This window comes from Ascaphus truei, chromosome 3, assembly GCF_040206685.1.
Source record: "Ascaphus truei isolate aAscTru1 chromosome 3, aAscTru1.hap1, whole genome shotgun sequence".
Taxonomy (NCBI): domain Eukaryota; kingdom Metazoa; phylum Chordata; class Amphibia; order Anura; family Ascaphidae; genus Ascaphus; species Ascaphus truei.
In genome coordinates this window covers 4861529-4886473 of record NC_134485.1, presented here as the reverse complement: position 1 = coordinate 4886473, position 24945 = coordinate 4861529, and the positions used below count along the sequence as shown (strand labels likewise).

At 46.9% G+C, this 24945-nt stretch overlaps 1 protein-coding gene across 4 annotated transcripts in view; it reads right to left on the bottom strand.

Moving 5' to 3' along the window:
• Positions 1 to 18410: 18410 nt before the first annotated feature.
• The window catches only part of GPR89B (G protein-coupled receptor 89B), a 68262-nt gene continuing 61727 nt past the window's right edge, over positions 18411 to 24945 (bottom strand). For all 4 annotated transcript variants that reach the window (XM_075593542.1, XM_075593545.1, XM_075593544.1 and 1 more), the window contains exon 15: positions 18411 to 19460. In XM_075593542.1, coding sequence (XP_075449657.1) covers positions 19254 to 19460 — 207 coding nt within the window. In that variant the 3' untranslated portion in view covers positions 18411 to 19253. The remainder of the gene's footprint in view (positions 19461 to 24945) is intronic.

The following is a 24945-nucleotide window of genomic DNA, read 5'->3' as shown; positions in this document are numbered from 1 at the left end:
TGACCCAGCGGCCCCCACATAGCAGTGACCTGGCAGCACCCCACATAGCAGTGACCCCGCAGCCCCCCACATAGCAGTGACGCGACGGCCCCCCACATAGCAGTGACCCAGCAGCACCCCACATAGCAGTGACGCGACGGCCCCCCACATAGCAGTGACCCAGCAGCACCCCACATAGCAGTGACCCGGCGGCTCCACACATAGCAGTGACCTGGTGGCCCCCCACATAGCAGTGACCTGGTGGCCCCCCACATAGCAGTGACCTGGCGGCCCCCCACATAGCAGTGACCTGGCGGCCCCCCACATAGCAGTGACCTGGCGGCCCCCCACATAGCAGTAACCCGGCGGCCCCCCACATAGCAGTAACCCGGCGGCCCCCCACATAGCAGTGACCTGGCGGCCCCCACATAGCAGTGACCCGGCAGCCTCCACACATAGCAGTGACCCGGCAGCACCCCACATAGCAGTGACCCCGCAGCACCCCACATAGCAGTGACCCGGCGGCCCCCCACATAGCAGTGACCAAGCGGCCCCCCACATAGCAGTGACCTGGCGGCCCCCCACATAGCAGTAACCCGGCGGCCCCCCACATAGCAGTGACCCGGCGGCCCCCCACATAGCAGTGACCCGGCGGCCCCCCACATAGCAGTGACCCGGCGGCCCCCCACATAGCAGTGACCCGGTGGACCCCCACATAGCAGTGACCCGGCGGCCCCCACATAGCAGTGACCCAGTGGCCCCCCACATAGCAGTGATCCGGTGGCCCCCCACATAGCAGTGACCCGGCGGCCCCCACATAGCAGTGACCTGGCAACACCCCACATAGCAGTGACCCCGCAGCCCCCCACATAGCAGTGACGCGACGGCCCCCCACATAGCAGTGACCCAGCAGCACCCCACATAGCAGTGACGCGACGGCCCCCCACATAGCAGTGACCCAGCAGCACCCCACATAGCAGTGACCCGGCGGCTCCACACATAGCAGTGACCCGGTGGCCCCCCACATAGCAGTGACCTGGTGGCCCCCCACATAGCAGTGACCCGGTGGCCCCTCACATAGCAGTGACCTGGCAGCACCCCACATAGCAGTGACCCAGCGGCCCCCCACATAGCAGTGACCTGGCGGCCCCCCACATAGCAGTGACCTGGCGGCCCCCCACATAGCAGTGACCTGGCGGCCCCCCACATAGCAGTAACCCGGCGGCCCCCCACATAGCAGTAACCCGGCGGCCCCCCACATAGCAGTGACCTGGCGGCCCCCACATAGCAGTGACCCGGCAGCCTCCACACATAGCAGTGACCCGGCGGCACCCCACATAGCAGTGACCCCGCAGCACCCCACATAGCAGTGACCCGGCGGCCCCCCACATAGCAGTGACCAAGCGGCCCCCCACATAGCAGTGACCTGGCGGCCCCCCACATAGCAGTAACCCGGCGGCCCCCCACATAGCAGTGACCCGGCGGCCCCCCACATAGCAGTGACCCGGCGGCCCCCCACATAGCAGTGACCCGGCGGCCCCCCACATAGCAGTGACCTGGCAGCCCCCCATATAGCAGTGACCTGGCGGCCCCCCACATAGCAGTGATCTGGCGGCCCCCCACATAGCAGTGACCCGGTGGCCCCCCACATAGCAGTGACCCGGCGGCCCCCACATAGCAGTGACCCAGTGGCCCCCCACATAGCAGTGACCCGGTGGCCCCCCACATAGCAGTGACCCGGCGGCCCCCACATAGCAGTGACCCGGCGGCCCCCACATAGCAGTGACCCGGCGACCCCACACACATAGCAGTGACCCAGCGGCCCCCCACATAGCAGTGACCCGGCGGCCCCCCACATAGCAGTGACCCGGTGGCCCTCACATAGCAGTGACCCGGCGGCCCCCCACATAGCAGTGACCCGGCGGCACCCCAAATAGCAGTGACCCGGCAGCCCCCACATAGCAGTGACCTGGCGGCCCCCACATAGCAGTGACCCGGCGGCCCCTCACATAGCAGTGACCAATCCAGAGCAAGCAAGGGGGAGGGGTTTCAGTAGTTCGGGCTGTTTCTGCAAACTGGAGGCGCTGTCACAGTGAGAAAAAAATCAGTTACTACCCCAGTAGCCTGTCCTGTTCTCCTCTACAACACCGCAGGAGACTCAGATCTACTGTGAGCCAGCATGTATGCACCACACCACACTGTGTAATGGAAGAATCTCCCAGAGAGGGGGGACAACAACGGTACAATTGGAGGTGCTGCTGAGATCATCAGGACAGGCTTTCAGCAAAGCAGAACTGAAAGATAAGAGGTATGCTTCCAGAGAGAGTACCATAGAAGGAGGAAGGCTAGATGTAGTGTCCAGGGGACTCGTACATACCATAACCGGGGCTCACCTTCCCTACCAGGAACCTGCAGCCTGTGCTGACGTAGAGGTCAAACTGTGCTGTAGCAAAGGGCTATTGCTGTTCTGATTTGCCCTGAGGTGGGTAGTTGTATGATGCCAAAAGGGGGTGCTCTGGTTACCAAGTCCCAGGGATCTCTGGAGAGGGTCTGAGATGCCGGCAGCAGAGTGGGGCGGTGTAAGGTACTGGTAAGTGGGGTCTTAGGAGGGGTGCCTGGACGTACTCAGGTGCCTATACCCTTCTGCTGGAAGAGCCACCACAGTGCTACTAGTCGTTGATGCACAGGAAGTCACAGGGTATTCCAGCTGGACTGTAATCACGTGCAGTGTACCACAGAAAGAGTTTTGCCTAGGCTGGGGTATATTGAGGTTCCACTGGTCATAGACTGCCATGTGTTGCAGATGTACCAGGAGAGCGGGGCCCCTGCAAAATCGTGAGGGTCACGCTGTGCTGAATAACTTCATTTCACTCAAAATGGCAGTTCCCCTGCAAGGACAGGCACTGCATGGACTGTGTGATCTAAAATGGCTGTTCCCGCCGAACTGGGAGACCGTGTGGATAGTTTGCAGACGGTTGCAAGCTTTTCTTTGCAAAGCCTGAGTCTTATGTTTCACCACCTTGGGATGATGAGATCATGGTGGAGTACCAGTCCAATGAGGGATTAGGGGAATCATCTACTCTGTCTACCTGGGAAAGGGAAGTAATGCTTCGCCAGCTTCCTGGCTGGGATACTGATATTTCTGAGGAAAATTGGGAGTTTAATAGTTCCAGAAAGAATTGGGATTCTGAGGTATCAGACGAGAATGGGTATAATGCAGAAGAAGGGTATATTCCATTCAGGTGTCTGACCCTTAAGGTAGAATTGTAAGGAAACCTGATCCCAGACATTACAATTAAACTGGATTCTCCATGTTGGGAGTAATCCTTGTTATTTCTTTTGCACCATTCAAAGGTGGGTAGGTAAAAACCTGCGTGTGCCTATGACAGTATGATTAACTGTATACCATTGTTATTGGTTGTTAATGTCATTGTTGTACTGTTGTTCCAGGTTACTCACCTACAGGATGGACCCGTAAATTTGGCTCCAAGTGGGGACACTTGGATTCCACCAGAGGGATAGTGTAGCCAGGACTGGTTTCCTTGGCTACCAGTCTGCCCCCTCTTGGCAGTAAGCCCTGCTAAGAACAGGCAGCCAGGAGTTATCCTGGGTTTTCCCCACCACAGCAGCTTCAGTGAGTCACAGGGGAGGCAGTGGGACTACTAGGCCTGTGTGTGTCCAATCAGGGACTCAGACCTGGTGAAAAAACAAAAATATATACTGTGCGCAACTATTAAACCTTAAAAATATAAGTGATACAGTGCAATAACTAAAACCCTTCTAATTAGTAGCCCAGTATAGCCACAAAAACCACAGTGAGAATAATAAGAAATAATTCACATAACCGTGTAGTGAATGATGATGGCGTCTGCTGCTATTAAAACAGGGGGTGGCTCAGCACCCCCCAATACACTAAAGAAATGGAAACAAAAAAACAGCGCACAACGCAAATAGTGAAGTAGTGCATACTTCACTCAGACCTGGTACCTGCTTCCCTTGTACTTAAGGAGCTGCAATACCAAATTTAGTCAGTGCCTCTACCTCCTTGAGAGTGGCTGGTCTGCCCTAACAATTGTGCAGGGCTCTGCCAACCTGTATACCCTCCCCTAGGGGAGTGGAAGGGAGACTATACCCCTTACTCCTCCAGGGAGTAAGGTAAGAGCAAGGACTGCTTCAGTGCCCCTTGGCCTGGAGTGGAGGTCCAGGGTACATCCTGAGGGTGAAGCCCCAAAAAGTAATCTTTGATGTGTATGCCGTACCAACTGAGTGTGCTGTCAGAATAAAGTGATCCTGTTCAAAGACATCCCCTTGCCCAAGACTACAATCTATCAGGGGGAGGGAAAGTAAGTTCTCCTGCAGGGATTGTCTCCACATCCCTGGGGCCTGCAAGAGATGGAGGCGCTGTCACCGTGAGAAAGAATCAGTTACTACCCCAGAAACCTGTTCTGTTCTCCTCCACAACACCACAGAAGACTCAGATCAACTGTGAGCCAGCAGGTATGCACCAAACTGTGTAATGACAGAATCTCCCAGAGAGTGGGGGGGGGGGGGGAAACACTGTTACAAATGTCTGGGTGATTCGACTCAGATCTATAAGACAGAGTTCTTTACAGCACATTAATCCTACTTCATTGCCCATTACAGAAGGGAGAAAAATGCACTCAAAATGTAAAAACATTATACCAGTGGTGGCCAACTCCAGTCCTCATAACCCCCCAACAGGTCAGGTTTTCAGGATATCCCTACTTCAGCACAGGTGGTGCAGTCTTTGATTGAGCCACTGACTGGGCCACCTGTGCTGAAGCAGGGATATCCTTAAAACCTGACCTGTTCGGGGGTCTTGAGGACTGGAGTTACGAATCCCTGCGTTATACAATATGGGCATCAAATAAATGGTTCCCAATGATATTCCCCACATCCCTCACTCGCGTAAGTGGGCGAAATAGTACTTTAATATGGTAATTAAAGTTCATTAATAAGTTAATTTAATAAATAAAAAACCCTCGTTAGATAAATGCTTCAAATTAAAAATTTGGGACATCGGAAAAAAAGCGGGTGGGAGAGGAAGTGATCATTCCCGACATTAACTGGATGGTAATTTTACTTATTTCACGCCCTATTGGTGCACTGTATAACTGCTATAAATATGGTGATTATAAACATTCCAATTCACTTTCATTGTGAAAGTGCCTTTATTCATTCATGTGTTCCCCACAGGAAGTCGTCATTGTGAAAGTGCCTTTATTCATTCATGTGTTCCCCACAGGAAGTCGTCATTGTGAAAGTGCCTTTATTCATACATGTGTTTCCCCACAGGAAGTCGTCATTGTGAAAGTGCCTTTATTCATACATGTGTTCCCCACAGGAAGTCGTCATTGTGAAAGTGCCTTTATTCATACATGTGTTCCCCACAGGAAGTCGTCATTGTGAAAGTGCCTTTATTCATACATGTGTTTCCCGCAGGAAGTGTCATTGTGAAAGTGCCTTTATTCATACATGTGTTTCCCACAGGAAGTCGTCATTGTGAAAGTGCCTTTATTCATACATGTGTTCCCCACAGGAAGTCGTCATTGTGAAAGTGCCTTTATTCATACATGTGTTTCCCCACAGGAAGTCGTCATTGTTCAGTGGATGCAGGAGACAGAATTGCATGTGCCGGTGAAGGAGTTACAGCTGCACAATGCAGAGACAAGCAGTGCTGTTTTGATTCAAGTATAAGCGGTACTATATGGTGTTTTAAAACCAAAGGTACAGTATGTAACCATCTACTAAATCATAAACCAGGAACCTGCCCTAAGCAGCAGCAACTAACCGTGCTTTGCATTGTCTACTGTCCTGATCTGACATCTTTTTAACACGAGCGGAGTATGTTTACATTTCAAAGCGGGGAAGTACTAATAAGAAGCAAGAGAATGAAGATATGTAAAAGGGGAAGAAGGGAAATTTGGATGGGGAAGAGAGATAAAGAGAAAGTGACAGCGGTAAGAGAGAGCAAGGAAAGAGAAGGAAGGTAAAGGGTGCACAGGAAGTGCGGCTGAAAGGAAAATATATAGAAACTGGTGAGCGATAACGCTGGGCACATACCATTATAAACAGGAGGTAAACAGGAGCACAGCAAGAGGTGGGCAAACGCACGGACATATTGATGCGGTTGGAACATAAATATATTAGGTCAGACAGAGACACAGGCCCCTAATCATTTTGTTGTGTAACACTGTTTCCCCCAACCTGTGGGAGATTTGGCCATTACTGGTCGTGTGGTGCATGATACCTGCTAGTAACAGAAGGGCTGAGTCATGCACTGATTGTAGTGGGAACACAGGACTAGGCTTCTGGGTTCATACACCACATATCTCTTTAGCAGTGCAGCGCCTCCATCTGCCGTAGGCTCCAGGAAATGAAGGTGATCTCCCACGGCAGAACTTATTAACTCTCCCTCCAGTAATGTCACTCACCAGGCAGGAGGTATAACAGGAACGTTTTTTTTACTCTTCTGTACAGTTACAGGAACAACGGCAGGTTCCTCCCGATACAGTCTCTCAGCTATTCACTGGATGATGGTCCCTGGACCATCACTACAGGCCAAGGGCACCCGCAGCTGTCCTAGTACTTCTCCACCTCCCTAACGGAGGCAGAGGTATGGTCTACACTCACTCTCCCTCTGAGGGAAGAGGACTGGACAAGGACCAATCTTAGTCTTTCCACTGTGTGACTTGCCTTCCTCAGTGGGGGAAGGACAACCTGCATATTTAGCGCGGTCCTGCCTTTAAGTCCTACCAGGAGGAGGTCACCAGGTCTGGCTCTGATTGTCATGCCCGGGCCTGATGTCACCGCCTTCCACTGTCACTCAAACGCAGCTCCTCGGACGGGGAAACCCCCATATCAACTACTGGCAACCTGATTGTAACAGGATTTACTGCCAGCCCAAGGGCGGAATAGTAGCCATCAGGTGGCCTGGCTAGTTGTAAAGTACTTCTTATATATTTAGAAGAAATCAGCCCTGTTGAAATAAATGGGACTAAAAAGAAATTCAGCCCAGCATATTGAGAAGGGCCACAGAGAGGAACAGATACAGTAATAAAAACACAAGCAGAGAACACAAAGCAGAGACACAAAGTAACCCACAAAATGACAGACAGAGGTGCAGCCATATACCCGAGGTACAGACAGAGACACTGACCGGGAGGGATTAGCGGGAATGGAGCCTGAGAGAAGCAAGAAAAACATGTGCAAGATACACACACAGAAAAGCAATAGTCATGGGCAGAACTTATAAACCCTCTGGCATTTAACATTGTTATATATCCTGATCCTATCTCAGAGGGGTCACAGAGTGAATAAATAAGTGAGTGTTTGGGTTAAACTGATACATTGTTCATGGTAAACAGTGCTACATAAGAATAATTACATGGCTTTCCTGCAAATCCGTTCTGCGAAAGAGAGAGGAGAGAGAGCTATTTTAGTGGTGTTCCAGGCACTATATATATATATATATACATATATATCTATATATATATATATATCCCCTAAAACAGCTCCCCTAATGACATGTGGATCTGATCCTGTTGGATCCAAGAAAATAAAACATATATTTGTAGCACTCCGATCATTACAAAGAAAGCAAAGCCTAGCAGTGCTCCCAGCCCCCGTTAGACCTGCAGCTGTCCGGGACCTCAAGAAAGCATAAAGTCCATACTGTGCCCATGAAAAAGGCCGTGTTACCAGCAGACACGTTGCTTCTTCTTTTTTGGCTAATATCTTTTTGGGAAATCCAATTAGTGCCATTTTTTGCTTTCTTCCGACACCGTTGGACCTGACACCAGTACCCCCTTCTTCACAAGAGGGGCCGTAGGCTTTTTCAAGTAGGCCTTATGGAAATCCTTTTAGGAAGTGCAGGCTGTGAGCATTTATATATACTCTGACTAACATTATGTAGCGGGTGTACCCCTAGGGTACTATTACTACTGATACTGATACTGCTGTCACCTGTGAGGCTAACAAGAGGCCTGAACCTCCGCCACTGGGAGCCTGGGGTCTACCTACACTCGGTGCAGCACCTCCACTGATGAGGGATCTCAACGTGGTGGGAGGGTGCCCTCACCAGAACAACCATACAGTAAATACACACAATGGGAATAAACAGTATTTACTGAGCATGGACAGTAACTTCAGTGAAACTCTCATTGCATACTGTAACATCAATACATCATTACATCATCACATCATATGGATAACATTGCATCACCCTGAATGCATACCATCCCATCAGCCCACATGTCCATCATCACATCACCCTCAGTCCTTTGAGTAGCAATGTGCTTGGGCACTTATCCCTTGAGTGTCCACAAACAATAAGGCGAGTGTGAGTGTGAGAGATAGCGCTTCCCTGTGTTGGGGGCCGGTGGTGTACTTAATATACTACCTCCCTGATCATAGTCCTGATCAGGATAATCCTTGGTAATCAGCAACTCTGCATCTTGGTCCCACGGCGAGATGCGCTGCTCCTTGCAGGAATGATTACACCATCTGACTCCTCCGGGGAGGGATCCCCAGCCGGATGATCCTTTAAGAGCAGTCTCTGCTATGGAGTCAGATATCCTTTCAGCTATCAAGCTGCACTGGCATTCATGCAATGTCCTGCAGCATCTCTCTCTCTATGAGAATAGTGAAGGCGTCCCTAGCTTAAGGCCTTTCCCTATCTCATGCACTTAATTCTCTACAGTGTCTCAGGGGATTAACTGGGCCCTGGGGGATTACCTCTGGCCTAGTCCCTGCAGCACTGCTCCGTGGACATTACCTGCCCCTTCAGTGTCCAGGTCTTGACTCCTCACTTCCTGTCCCTGCAGGCAGTAGTCTTTCCTTCCTTTAGAAGCAAACCAGACATCCCATTGGCTATCGTATGTCACCATGCAGCTTTCTCCCTAAGCATCATGGGAGTTGTAGTCTCTGCTGCACACTTAACATTAGAAGCCTCGTGCTCTCCCTCTAATGGCCGCCGCTCTGCACCTTGCACATGTGCGACCCCTGTAATGGCCGCCATGGGGTTGCCCTGCGCATGCGCAACCTATCCTGCACTCTGTCGGCCCCTCACTTCTTCTTCTTGTGCGCTTGTGCACACAACATGGCGGCGCCCTGTGCAGGGAGCCGCCGGCGACTCCGTTGCCCTACCAGCAACATCCCAACATATCGAAGGTAAGGAGGGGGGAACCGGGAGCGCGGGGAGACCGGAGGGTACCTGGCTACATCTAGAATATCTCCCAGGTATATTAGGGTGCTCCTTTTTGAGCCTAGGTGTCTCTCCTCCATATGTTATTTGGAAGGAGGTTTGAGGGGATATATAGTGCTTGGGACTCTACGAAAATGTTTTTCCTCTCTCCCCCTTACCCATACCTCAGGGGCTGGGATTTTTCATGCGGATTTAATATAAACTTGATGACAGATTTCACAAAATCCATCCCAATGGGCTAAAAAAAAACAATTGCCAATTGTTTGTGTGACTATGTGTAAAGCTCTCCTGTGCATCAATTGTGGTGCAGAATCTCATTGGTATACCTCCCTCATAGTATAGAGCAGGGGGGGGCAACGTCATCCTCAAGAGCTACCAACAGAGCAGGTTCTCAGGATATCCCTGCTTCAGCACAGGTAGCTCAATCAGTGGCTCAGTCGTTGACTGGCCAACTCCATCCTTAAGACCCCACCTGACCTGTTGGTAGCTCTGGCGGACAGGAGTTTCCCCCCCCCCCCCCTGGTATGAAGGCATTGCGCTGTTACAGTTGTTCTTCTGCTTGTGAACACACCGCAGTCATCAGAAATCTAGAACAATAACTTCCCTATTCTTCAGATTTTAGGCCGCAATGCTTTGTGGACCCCGGAGAAAGGACGGCGTGCGCTGGTTCTGGTGTCACACCAGCAGAATGCGCGAAAAAAGGTTGTTGCTTCAGTTCAGCCAGGTCGGATAGCATTTGGTGCTATAAAACAAAAGGTATTATATATTGTACGAGCAAATCAGCATGCAGTAGAGATGTACAATAAGTATTGGGAAACATTATTCTCATTAATAAAGCAAGAAAAGGGCTTTGTAAAAATAAATACAATACAAGAAGTGTGCTTCACTAGCAGTTTGTATATGGCTTACTGTACAAAAGGATCCATATAACAAAAAGAGGCTAATGAAAGAATTGCATTTATCTTTACAATACATTTTTTATATATATATATATATATATATATATATATATATATATATATATATATATAGTGGTGTGAAAAAGAAAGTACACCCTCTTTGAATTCCATGGTTTTACATATCAGGACATAATAACAATCATCTGTTCCTTAGCAGGTCTAAAAATAAGGTAAATACAACTTCAGATGAACAACAACACACGACATATTACACCGTGATTTATTTAACAAAAATAAAGCCAAAATGGAGAAGCCATGTGTGAAAAACCAAGTACACCTTATGATTCAATAGCTTGTAGAACGACCTTTAGCAGCAATAACGAAGTAATCGTTTTCTGTATGACTTTATCAGTCTCTCACATCGTTGTGGAGGAATTTTGGCCCACTCTTCTTTACAAAGTTGCTTCAGTTCTTTGAGGTTTGCGGGCATTTGTTTATGCACAGCTCTCTTAAGGTCCAGCCACAGCATTTCAATCGGGTTGAGGTCTGGACTTTGACTGGGCCATTGCAACACCTCGATTCTTCTTTTTCCGCCATTCTGTTGTAGATTTGCTGGTGTGCTTGGGATCATTGTCCTATTGCATGACCCAATTTTGGCCAAGAAATACTTTGGTATACAGAGGAGTTCATTATCGACTCAAAGACTGCAAGGTTCCGAGGTCCTGTGGCTGTACTAAACCCTCATCCTCTACAGTTGGACAATTGGACTATTTATTTACACCAGTGTTTAAAATAATAAACACATTGTATTGGTTTGCGCTGATTATATATATATATATATATATATATATATATATATATATATATATATATACACACACATCAACACACATATATAGATATATATCTGTCACTGAAATGTCTATAATGCTACAACAGACCAGAGTGTGTGAGGCCTGCCTGATTTCTTCATATAAATATATACTTTTGGCGAGCACCCGGTCGAGTCCAGTGATACTGTATGTCATGAGTGCATATATATATATAGTGCAGAATAAATGAGTTCTTCAGTATTAGGTGATACCTTTTTTATTGGACTAACAATTTATGTCATAGGACAAGCTTTCGAGAGTTCTCCTCTCTTCTTCAGGTCAGCAATACTGATTTACACAGGAATCTATGGCTAAAACAGTGTAGAGAGAAAAAAAAAAAAGATATTTACTGTAGATAAGGTCGGGTGTTAAGTGTTTATTTTTTTCTCTCTACACTGTTTTAGCATTGATTCCTGTGTAAATCAGTATTGCTGACCTGAAGAAGAGAGGAGAACTCTCGAAAGCTTGTCCTATGACATAAATTGTTAGTCCAATAAAAAAGGTATCACCTAATACTGAAGAACTCATTTATTCTGCACTATATATATATATATATATATATATACTGTATATATACAGTCCTCGGTTATCCAATGGAATCCGTTCTGGAAGTAGCGTTGGATAGTGAAGCCGCTGTAAAGTGAGTCCCATGTTAATCAGTGGCGGTGAGCGTCGGATAACGCATTCAGGAGTCGAAAAACGGCCCATAGGGTTGCATTGTAAAGCGTCGGATATGCCATCTGTCGTAAAGTGAAACGTTGGATAACGAGCTCCACCTGTACATATATATATATTTATATATAGAACTGTGTTTTTTCAAAATCTGATTTTTCTTATGTATTTATATACACATCATTCCTATCATTTACTTAAAAACCCAAAACAAAAAACAATTCTATTTTGACAGCAACATTAAACCCTCCCCCCCCTGCAAAAACTGCATCGAAAAGTAAAACATAAAGCAGACAGTTATTTTTTTAGAAACAATACCAGAACCAGAGCCAAAACAGCAGTACAAGTACACAATTTCAATGTTGTGAGGTTTTTTCTCCTCTTCTGGCACCTATAAACAGCTGAGCCTGTAGCCTTATAGTAACTGGATTTCCTCCAGAGCAACTATCCCCCTGAAATCCATCAACACAGCATTCATTCTGCTAATGTTCCTGTAATCATTTCCTTCCTACAACTAACATGTACTGTACAGTATATCTCAAAGGACAAACAGTTACCATATATGTACATAATGTATACATGTATAAAAACTAGATTTATCTAGAGAATGTAGACTTGGTGCAGGGAGACAGGGAACCCCCACCAATTCCAATACAAAGTTCAAATGAACCAAACGTTGGTCTAAAGTAATATTTTTACTAATAAGGACAAAAGTAATCAAATAACACCAAACCAGAACGACCTAACATAGTGTCAAAAAAAAAAAAGCGAAAAAAGGGGAATTGAATATAAAAAAACAGAAAATGTACAAAAATAGAGCAAAAAATAATAAAAAAGGCACAAAATAGTCCAAAACATTAAGGGGGGCAACATCAATGTTTCAGGGTGTTTAGTCCTTTCTTCTGGCCCATTCCTACATATACAAAAATTGTAGTACAATACTTCCCTTTTAGAAGAAAAGTCTAGCAGAATCCCATCTGTAGCTTCAGAACCAAGAGCTTGTACTTACTGTACCGTATACATACGATTTGTGGCAGACACTTCCAGTCCTCTTGAGACCCATGCTTGGGAAGGAACCAGTACTGTGATGGTCTCCACACGTCTGGCTCTTGCATTATGAGTTTGAAGTATGCCGGTCCACCGAGACATCATTCCGAGCCGCCCAATCTCCTCCAATAGCAATAGGGGCTGGACTCAGAGCACCAATCATTAGAGACATCACTGTCGCACACCAACCTGCGCTGTTCCATAAGTTGTAGTCCTGGCAACAGTAAACAACAGCCCGACAGCACAATTTCAGGACATTGGTGTAGCGGAACTTAATTCTTAGGCCTTGATTATACCGGCGGCCGGACGTGCGTGCTCCCTGAGGACGATGCGCCCGCCCGAAACCTGCTTGCTGGAGTTGTGGCCATGACGTCACGTGAGCGGTTGACCTTCATTGGCTGAACCGCTCACGTGATGCGGGCGTCGCTCCGAAAAATACAATTTTCAGATCGGCTCAAAATTCACGCGCTTGGCTGCCTAGTTCGTGCGCGTAGTTGCACGCCCTTAGTGCGCGCTCATTGAAAAACCTACATTTGTTTAGCAGCACGCGGTGTTGTACACACAGCCATTTTCTGTGTAATAACGGCCTTACAGCGTCACAGACATGGCAGAGGAAGAGGGTAATCATTATCTTTTGCACAGTACCGAGCAGCGGGGAAACTCAAATCCATTCACCTAGTTTAAGAAACAATGTACGCGAATGGACTAACCTAGTCCTTCATAACCCTTAGGCTACGCTTATAGTGCCGGCGATGGTGACGTGACGGTGACGGTGACGTGACGGTGACGTCAGGCTGCGGTCGCTTGAAAAATCAAATAGAGATGACTTTCAGCGATCGCGACCAAGCCGTCGCGTCGCGCTTACTATAAGCGCATGCGATGGCGGCAATGCATTTGTTTTGTCGCGACGTCGCTGTCACCGGCACTATAAGCGCAGCCTTAGGCTTCTTTTATAGTTGCCGCTCGCGCATGCGTGTGCGCTTGTGCTAATGCTAGTGCACGTGAATCACACTTTTTGTGTGTATGGTCTGTGCTGTGAGCGACAGCTGGGCGTGGCTATGATGCGAACGGATAGGCAGACAACGTTCAATTTCAGTGCAACATGTTAATTAATAAATATAAACAGATTTACTTTGATGTAATTTACAAAACTTATTTAATTGTTTTTGACTTATGTGAAGTAGCATAACCAGTTCGGAGCATTATAAAACAGCTGCTTTAAGTCATTTTAAGAATCACGCCATTATGATTATGAGGCCTGGTTTATGTTTGTTCCATGTTGATACATTTTGCACTGAATGTGTTTGTTTAAGTGGAGGATGTTTTCCAATTAAGTTGCAGCCTCACCGTGATTGGCTAATAGAGCGTGACGTGCACGGCAGCAGCGCAAAAAGACACTATTCATGTCTTTCCTCCGATCTGCCGGGTCAACGCTCACTGCCGTACGTGCGCACGTCGGAAGTATAGAACGTCAGGTTTAAACACAGTCGATTATAATTGACGCGCGTGCATGGTGGCGCGCACAATATTACATACCTTACAAACCTCTAGGGCCAAAGATGCAACATAGGAGATCGGACCACACTATCTAGGACTATAAACAAATGGAGAAGATAGAGAAACCACAGTGGCATAGGTAATCAGGTCACACTATCTAAGACCATAAGCAAATGAAGAAAATAGAGGATAACTCCCATAGTGGCAAGAGCCAATAAAATAGTCCCTGTATAGCATAAGACGCATCAGCAAATGGGACAGGAGGCACCATAAGCTTTCCAAAGTATATGTACTGTACAGTTACTGAGCCAGAGGGATGGTAGAGGTGAGAGTACACATGACTTATGGGTAGAAAGGATCCCTTATATTACCAGACATAACAAGTGTAATATCATACACACGTATGTGTCAACAAAGGTACAGAGGTCATAAGGGGTTATATCGGTCACTTAGAACAGAGGGAGATATGAAGAGGTCAGAATACGTACAAAGAAACAAACAGAGCCACCACATCTGTTAAGAAGATATTCCCAACATCATCTCATACCATCACTATTCCCAATGGGCAGAGACAAATTCCCGGGATTATCCCATTGAGGTCACGTCAAATCCAAATCTACAATTAGCCACCAGGTCCCTTATTAAAGCTTGCATTATTTGCAAACCTTTCTTTCATTTGTTTTGAAATGTAAATGTAACTAACCCCTCTGTGTTTCCTTCCAGCGGATGTAGAGATGTGCGCTGTTGAGGAACATAACAAAATTGCATGCGCCGGAGAAGGTGTCACCGCAGCACAATGCAAAGCCAAAGGCTGCTGTTTTAATTCCAGCAGGTGGTACACTATATGGTGTTTTAAACAAAAAAGGTACAGTATAGTGCACCTGGATAACTGATACATTTGTAATAAGAGAAGTGTATCATGTACGTCATATAAAAGTAATGAAAAGATAAATGATAACTTTCTTTTTTGTTAAACTTTCTAAAACTAAACTTACATTAAGGGTAAAATAGCAGAAAAAATGAATGTTCTCTTTTTTTTTTATTAAGAAAGACAATTTATTAAAAGGAATGATCTCCTGTTTTCCTGGCAATATATTGGAAAGTGATAGTATAATATATAAACATACATTTTTAATTCCACTGGAACGTAATCCTTGGTTTCTCTTACTCTTTGTTTTACAGCATCTGAGGGACTTTAACCTGCGTGAGAGGGGGATCGGCTTTATTAAGTGTGGAATCTCGAAATAACTTTTTGGAACATCGATATATTTGTATCATGTGACTCTTACAGGTTCCGTTTTATTTCTCAACGTAAAATGTCACATCTACAGACCAATAAAAATTACATCTCCCAAACCTTTATTACTTTTTTTTATTTGTACTGTATCAGATTTCAAACGCACCAGGCTGTGACAGTAGCTGGAACTGTATGTGGACACACCTGGCACCCGAAGACAATGTTCTAGGTTATTCAGCTTTCCAGACAAGTTTTAGACATCAGTAGGACTCAGACATCCACATATACAGGGAGCGCAGATAACCGATCAGTACATACAATGGAATAAAGAAAAGAGAAAAACACATATACACCATGCAACTATTTTTGGTAAATATCGTAACATTGCTTTGGACACTGACTTGACTTTTTGCTAATTACTGTGTACTGCACGACCCCAGTGTACCACTGTCTTGTTCACTTTACGTACACAAAAAATTAGCATATGTACTGAACTGTATATAATGAAAAAATCTCCCACCAGGTATAAGGTGGCCAGAGGGAATTATTTTCTAAGTTATAGTGTAGAAGATTTTACCTGTAAGATAAAATGAGGGAATGTTTCTAAGTCCAGCGCTTAAAGAATAAAAGCGGCTGTTTGCTAACTTTTGCTAGGAAGCTCCTAGCGCTCTGAAACTTGCTGTGCGAATAGTTCAGGGAGAAACATATAAATAACCATAACGCAATTTTTATATCATTTCATAAAAATTGATGAATTAAAGTCCCCCCATATAGGTGTATTAAACATGATAGGCACATTTGGGCTTTCATTCAGAACACCAGAGACAGGGAAACATGGTTTAAACATTAGCGTTCACTTTCATCATCACCTCTATGGGTTAATTTTGCAACGACTACCTTTGTCTGTTGTAGACCATTTAGATATAGACATGTATTACATAACCTTCTATTCTGACCATTACTATAGCCTGTGCAACAAGGAACATTACTATGCCCTACAATGGGATGCAGCAATAAACAATGACAGAAGTGACTTAGTAATCCTTTATTATAATCACTAATACATATTTTCTGACAGCCAGAGGAATGTAAATAGCATCAACACGAGTGTCCAAGAGTATCCACCTATCACGGACCTCGTAGGCAGTCAGGTGACATTGTTTATGCATCATACACCCACCTTTGCATTCTGAAGGACGCGCGATTATGACGCGAAGCTAGGGTAGACAAATTAGTGCCTAGCATTTCCGGTAACCATAGTGACTCATTAGGACACTGGCAATGTACTGTGGGTTGATGCGGACCAATCAGCGATGCAGCCCGATGGTCAGGTGATCGGGAATGACGAACCAAAGCACAGCAGGCTTACTAATGCAGCTATACTTTATTATGGGTCTATACGGACCTATCAGCATTGCCATAGATGATCAGATGACCTGAAATAGCCAATAGGGGAGATTAAGCTTATGCAATCCATTATGACGCGTGGTGATGACGCGACGCTTAGAGGACCAATCAGAGCCTGATACTAATTAGCCAATATGGCGGCAAATACAAATAAATAGCCATCAGAAACACTTTGAAACTGCCCCCGATGAAGCCACAATGGTGAAACATATGTTGGGCAGGCCAGGCGCTACAACCAGGTGTGCAGGCTAGTCAGAGAGGTCTGGTGCTTCCTTTACTGTCAGAGCGTTTCGGAGCCTTCGTCATGGGAAGCACAACGCTCGGACTATTTCCTAAATAGTTTGTATCTTGTGTGTTAGAGCCACAGATTGTGGTCTAAGAGGGCTGTGTTCATTTCTCCTTTCAAGAGGATGTGGCTATTATATGCTAAAGCTGTTCACCAGGACAGACCTATAGGCTCAGCCATTTCTGAGCCTGGTGGTCTGGTAACACTGTGTACGTGTATATAGAGATTGTATTCACAGTACTCCACATACAAGCAGGGCCATGGACACACATAACTAGTAGCCCTCTTCAACTACTAACACTCATCTATTTGGGAATTAGTTATCAGGTGACTTAGAATTGTACTTTAATAGCCATTACCACGGCTAGTATAATTATATAACCATGGATAAAGATATTGACTTAGCTATTTTCTTTATTTACACTGACGTCCTTGTTCATTAGCACACAGATACCTCCTTTATTTTTAATTTGTTTTAATCATTTGGTTCATTGTATACCTTACTAAAATAAATATATTTTAAATCACTTTATTAATAAATAGTATTAATTTAGCCTAGGGTGTTTTCTTGAGTGCGACATAATAGGGAGATTTCTTTCTTTCCTTTGCTGAACCTATTAAAACCAGCAGTACTGCTGTGATGGAAGGTGTCTTTTGGAGTAGCATTGCTTAGTAAATATAGCCCTTTATCCGTGTTACTGTGAGGGTCTGCTACTGATTGTACTGTGCAGAAGTACAACAATAAGGATGCTGCACATATTGCATACAGTCAGTACATGTAGCAGCTAAGACACGTCAGGCTTTCACAATGGAGAAAGGGGACACGTTTTTATTTGTCATAAAAGAAAACTGAAGCTCATCTAGCTTCATAACACCCAAGAAAATCCCACATCTCCCCATGTGGTCTGTGCTTCAATTCACTCGAGCCTCCTGCATGTAAAATACCAAAGTGCTTTGCAGACAGAAAAAAATTAAAAAAACAATGCAGAAATACATATACATACATACATATATATACATATATACATATATATATATATATATGTATGTATTAAAAAAAAATTATTAAAAGAAAAATCAACACAGGACAAGATGGTCAAACACCCAAGAATGAGTATGACAGGTTATTTGATGGACAAGAAATCAAAATCGCATTGCTGTTCCTTGTACCCATATTAAAGTGATCACTACGAGATTTCTTTCATTTTGACACTAATGTGCAAGAAAAGGGATGGTCAACTCCGGTCCCCTCCCCCCACCCAATGTCCCCCACCCCCCACCAAGCAGGTCAGGTATCCAGGATATCCCAGCTTCAGCACTAGTGGCTCAATCAGTGGCTCAGTCAAAGACTGAGCCCCCTGTGCTGGAGCTAGGATATCCTTAAAACCTGACCTGCTGGGTGGTCTTGAGGGCTAGAGTTGCCCACCCCCTGTGCTGGAGAGCATCATCCCTATACAATGCTAGAGTGCGCATCATCCCTATACAATGCTAGAGTGTGCATCATCCCTATACAATGCTAGAGTGCGCACCGTCCCTATGCAATGCTAGAGTGCGCACCGTTCCCTGCTTCAGCGTCTTCCACTGCAACGGAACCTATGAACATCAACATGGAAATCCAATGTGCAGACAAGATATATCCGGGCCGTCCCGGTGAGGCGCTTGACAAAGAGCTACACCTTTTAGGAAACCCCCTTTATTTTTCCTTCATTGTGAAATATTTTCTATACTCTTAATGGCCACATTTATATCATGTGTATCCACGTCTTCATAATTATCCCATGGTTACCGATATTTTCGAATGATCCTATTTTGAGTGCATGTCTCTTGCTCACATTATAAAACTGTTCAACAGAATTTGAAACCAATGTTGAAATGGCCGGGAATTTGTTACAAAGCGGATTGACTTCACTTGACATGTTGATATGTGGGACACCACCATCAAGCTGACGAACCAGTGCGGCTGTTCTCGTTGGACGCTCCAATGAATCTCTTTTTTGCAGTCAGGTTGCGGTTACACTACGGATTCACAATCCCTGCATCGTCTTCATTGGATGCTCCCCTGAAGTTCAAGTTCTTAACCGGCCTGCAAATGGCAGCCGTGAAATCCTGGAAAGAGCAGCTGTGACGTCTGCTAGAAGGCCATGTGTTTCTCCGGGGCCTGTTTGTGTGCCAGGTACAGGAAGAGAATACTGGACAGGGCGCTGACCAAGAAAATCACATCAAACCAGCGGTGGTAGAAGTTGAATTGGAGCTCTCCGAGGACTTCGGTGATGATGGTGCGGTATTCCAGCGGCATGCTCATTCGGATCAGAAGAACGGAGGACACAAAGTACATGCCCTGCGGGGCGACAGTATCAGAGACAAAATGAGCCAATATTAACCCACGAACCTTATATATTCATACAACCATGTTAACTAGGGAGCGAATGCATTATTGTTGAGCCTGTGGAACCATGCCAAGATCTCTTCTCAGATTTTGCAAAAACAATGAGGTCTCTGGTATTGTTAGGAATGATTTAATAACCTCTCAAATGAATGATGTTACCTTTTAATACTAGGGCTTTTCTATATTTCAATTGCGCTGTGTTGTGTGGTGTGTGTGTGGCCAGATTAACGTCTTCTCAAACATCTTGGAAGTATGCAAACGACCTAATTAGTATTTAAAAAATAATTTTGATATCTATATGATTACATTATCTTACCAGACACTATATCTCTTACACTAGAGCAGGGGCGGCTAACGCCAGTCCTCAAGGGCCACCAGCAGGCCGGGTATTCGGGATATCCCTGCTTTCCGGAGAAAGGAGGTATATCCTCGCCCAACGCCCACTGGATAGAATGGGACTTTCCGTACAGCGGCCGTACAAGAAGAGCCCAGCGAGCGTCGCAAACTTGCTACTGTCAGCTATTATTGGTCCAATAAAAGATGATATACTGTACTACCTATCGCGCCTACACTAACCCCCCTAACCTTAGTGCTTACCCTAACCCCCCTAACCTTACTGCTTACCCTAACCCCCCTAACCTTAGTGCTTACCCTAATCCCCCTAACTTTAGTGTTTACCCTAACCCCCTTAACCTTACTGCTTACCAAAACCCCCCCTAACCTTACTGCTTACCCTAACCCCCCTAACCTTACTGCTTACCCTAACCCCCTAACCTTAGTGCTTACCCTAAACCCCCCCTAACCTTACTGCTTACCCTAAACCCCCCCTAACCTTACTGTTTACCCTAAACCCCCCTAACCTTACTGCTTACCCTAACCCCCTAACCTTAGTGCTACCCTAACCCCCCTAACCTTACTGCTTACCCTAACCCCCTAACCTTAGTGCTTACCCTAACCCCCTAACCTTACTGCTTACCCTAAACCCCCCATACCTTACTGCTTACCCTAAACCCCCCCATAACCTTACTGCTTACCCTAACCCCCCTAACCTTACTGCTACCCTAACCCCCCTAACATTAGTGCTTACCCTAATCTTCCCTTACCTTACTGCTTACCCTAACCCCCCTAACCTTACTGCTTACCCTAATCCCCCCTAACCTTACTGCTTACCCTAACCCCCTAACCTTACTGCTTACCCTAACCCCCCTAACCTTAGTGCTACCCTAACCCCCCTAACATTAGTGCTTACCCTAATCTCCCCTTACCTTACTGCTTACCCTAACCCCCCTAACCTTACTGCTTACCCTAACCCCCCTAACCTTACTGCTTACCCTACCCCCCCTAACCTTACTGCTTACCCTAATCCCCCTAACCGCACTGCTTACCCTAACCCCCTAACCTTAGTGCTTACCCTAAACCCCCTAACCTTACTGCTTACCCTAACCCCCCCTAACCTTACTGCTTACCCACCCCCCTAACCTTACTGCTTACCCTAACCCCCCCTAACCTTACTGCTTACCCTAACCCCCCCTAACCTTACTGCTTACCCTAACCCCCCTAACCTTACTGCTTACCCTAACCCCCCCTAACCTTACTGCTTACCCTAACCCCCCCTAACCTTACTGCTTACCCTAACCCCCCTAACCTTACTGCTTACCCTAACCCCCCTAACCTTACTGCTTATCCTAACCCCCCCTAACCTTACTGCTTACCCCAACCCCCCTAACCTTACTGCTTACCCTAACCCCCCCTAACCTTACTGCTTACCCTAACCCCCTAACCTTACTGCTTACCCTAACCCCCTAACCTTAGTGCTTACCCTAACCCCCTAACCTTACTGCTTACCCTAAACCCCCCATACCTTACTGCTTACCCTAAACCCCCCCATAACCTTACTGCTTACCCTAACCCCCCTAACCTTACTGCTACCCTAACCCCCCTAACATTAGTGCTTACCCTAATCTTCCCTTACCTTACTGCTTACCCTAACCCCCCTAACCTTACTGCTTACCCTAATCCCCCCTAACCTTACTGCTTACCCTAACCCCCTAACCTTACTGCTTACCCTAACCCCCCTAACCTTAGTGCTACCCTAACCCCCCTAACATTAGTGCTTACCCTAATCTCCCCTTACCTTACTGCTTACCCTAACCCCCCTAACCTTACTGCTTACCCTAACCCCCCCTAACCTTACTGCTTACCCTAACCCCCCTAACCTTACTGCTTACCCTAACCCCCCTAACCTTACTGCTTACCCTAACCCCCCTAACCTTACTGCTTACCCTAACCCCCCCTAACCTTACTGCTTACCCTAACCCCCCTAACCTTACTGCTTATCCTAACCCCCCTAACCTTACTGCTTACCCTAACCCCCCCTAACCTTACTGCTTACCATAACCCCCCTAACCTTACTGCTTATCCTAACCCCCCTAACCTTACTGCTTACCCTAACCCCCCTAACCTTACTGCTTACCCTAACCCCCTAACCTTACTGCTTATCCTAACCCCCCCTAACCTTACTGCTTACCCTAACCCCCCTAACCTTACTGCTTATCCTAACCCCCCTAACCTTACTGCTTACCCTAACCCCCCCTAACCTTACTGCTTACCCTAACCCCCTAACCTTACTGCTTATCCTAACCCCCCCTAACCTTACTGCTTACCCTAACCCCCCCTAACCTTACTGCTTACCCACCCCCCTAACCTTACTGCTTACCCTAACCCCCCCTAACCTTACTGCTTACCCTAACCCCCCATAACCTTACTGCTTACCCACCCCCCTAACCTTACTGCTTATCCTAACCCCCCTAACCTTACTGCTTACCCTAACCCCCCTAACCTTACTGCTTATCCTAACCATCCCTTACCTTACTGCTTACCCTAACCCCCCTAACCTTACTGCTTATCCTAACCCCCCCTAACCTTACTGCTTACCCTAACCCCCTAACCTTACTGCTTACCCTAACCCCCCCTAACCTTACTGCTTACCCTAACCCCCCCTAACCTTACTGCTTACCCTAACCCCCCCTAACCTTACTGCTTACCCTAACCCCCCCTAACCTTACTGCTTACCCTAACCCCCCCTAACCTTACTGCTTACCCTAATCCCCCCTAACCTTACTGCTTACCCTAACCCCCCCTAACCTTACTGCTTACCCTAACCCCCCTAACCTTACTGCTTACCCTAACCCCCCCTAACCTTACTGCTTACCCTAACCACCCCCAACCTTACCCTAAACCCCCCTAACCTTACTGCTTACCCTAACCCCCCCCTAACCTTACTGCTTACCCTAACCCCCCTAACCTTACTGCTTACCCTAACCCCCCCTAACCTTACTGCTTACCCTAACCCCCCTAACCTTACTGCTTATCCTAACCCCCCCTAACCTTACTGCTTACCCTAACCCCCCTAACCTTACTGCTTATCCTAACCCCCCTAACCTTACTGCTTACCCTAACCCCCCCTAACCTTACTGCTTACCCTAACCCCCCTAACCTTACTGCTTACCCTAACCCCTCTAACCTTACTGCTTACCCTAACCCCCCTAACCTTACTGCTTACCCTAACCCCCCCTAACCTTACTGCTTACCCTAACCCCCCTAACCTTACTGCTTATCCTAACCCCCCTAACCTTACTGCTTACCCTAACCCCCCCTAACCTTACTGCTTACCCTAACCCCCCTAACCTTACTGCTTATCCTAACCCCCCTAACCTTACTGCTTACCCTAACCCCCCTAACCTTACTGCTTACCCTAACCCCCTAACCTTACTGCTTATCCTAACCCCCCCTAACCTTACTGCTTACCCTAACCCCCCTAACCTTACTGCTTATCCTAACCCCCCTAACCTTACTGCTTACCCTAACCCCCCCTAACCTTACTGCTTACCCTAACCCCCTAACCTTACTGCTTATCCTAACCCCCCCTAACCTTACTGCTTACCCTAACCCCCCCTAACCTTACTGCTTACCCACCCCCCTAACCTTACTGCTTACCCTAACCCCCCCTAACCTTACTGCTTACCCTAACCCCCCCTAACCTTACTGCTTACCCACCCCCCTAACCTTACTGCTTATCCTAACCCCCCTAACCTTACTGCTTACCCTAACCCCCCTAACCTTACTGCTTATCCTAACCCCCCCTAACCTTACTGCTTACCCTAACCCCCCTAACCTTACTGCTTATCCTAACCCCCCCTAACCTTACTGCTTACCCTAACCCCCTAACCTTACTGCTTACCCTAACCCCCCCTAACCTTACTGCTTACCCTAACCCCCCCTAACCTTACTGCTTACCCTAACCCCCCCTAACCTTACTGCTTACCCTAACCCCCCCTAACCTTACTGCTTACCCTAACCCCCCCCAACCTTACCCTAAACCCCCCTAACCTTACTGCTTACCCTAACCCCCCCTAACCTTACTGCTTACCCTAACCCCCCTAACCTTACTGCTTACCCTAACCCCCCCTAACCTTACTGCTTACCCTAACCCCCCTAACCTTACTGCTTATCCTAACCCCCCCTAACCTTACTGCTTGTTCTAACCCCCCTAACCTTACTGCTTATCCTAACCCCCCTAACCTTACTGCTTACCCTAACCCCCCCTAACCTTACTGCTTACCCTAACCCCCCTAACCTTACTGCTTACCCTAACCCCCCCTAACCTTACTGCTTACCCTAACCCCCCCTAACCTTACTGCTTACCCTAACCCCCTAACCTTACTGCTTATCCTAACCCCCCCTAACCTTACTGCTTACCCCAACCCCCCTAACCTTAGTGCTTACCCTAACCCCCCTAACCTTACTGCTTACCCTAACCCCCCTAACCTTACTGCTTACCCTAACCCCCTAACCTTAGTGCTTACCCTAATCCCCCCTAACCTTACTGCTTACCCTAACCCCCCCCAACCTTACCCTAAACCCCCCTAACCTTACTGCTTACCCTAACCCCCCCTAACCTTACTGCTTACCCTAACCCCCCTAACCTTACTGCTTACCCTAACCCCCCTAACCTTACTGCTTACCCTAACCCCCCTAACCTTACTGCTTACCCTAACCCCCCCTAACCTTACTGCTTACCCTAACCCCCCCTAACCTTACTGCTTACCCTAACCCCCCCTAACCTTACTGCTTACCCTAACCCCCCTAACCTTACTGCTTACCCTAACCCACCTAACCTTACTGCTTACCCTAACCCCCCCTAACCTTACTGCTTACCCTAACCCCCCTAACCTTACTGCTTACCCTAACCCCCCCTAACCTTACTGCTTACCCCAACCCCCCTAACCTTACTGCTTACCCTAACCCCCCTAACCTTACTGCTTACCCTAACCCCCCCTAACCTTACTGCTTACCCCAACCCCCCTAACCTTACTGCTTACCCTAACCCCCCTAACCTTACTGCTTACCCTAATCCCCCCTAACCTTACTGCTTACC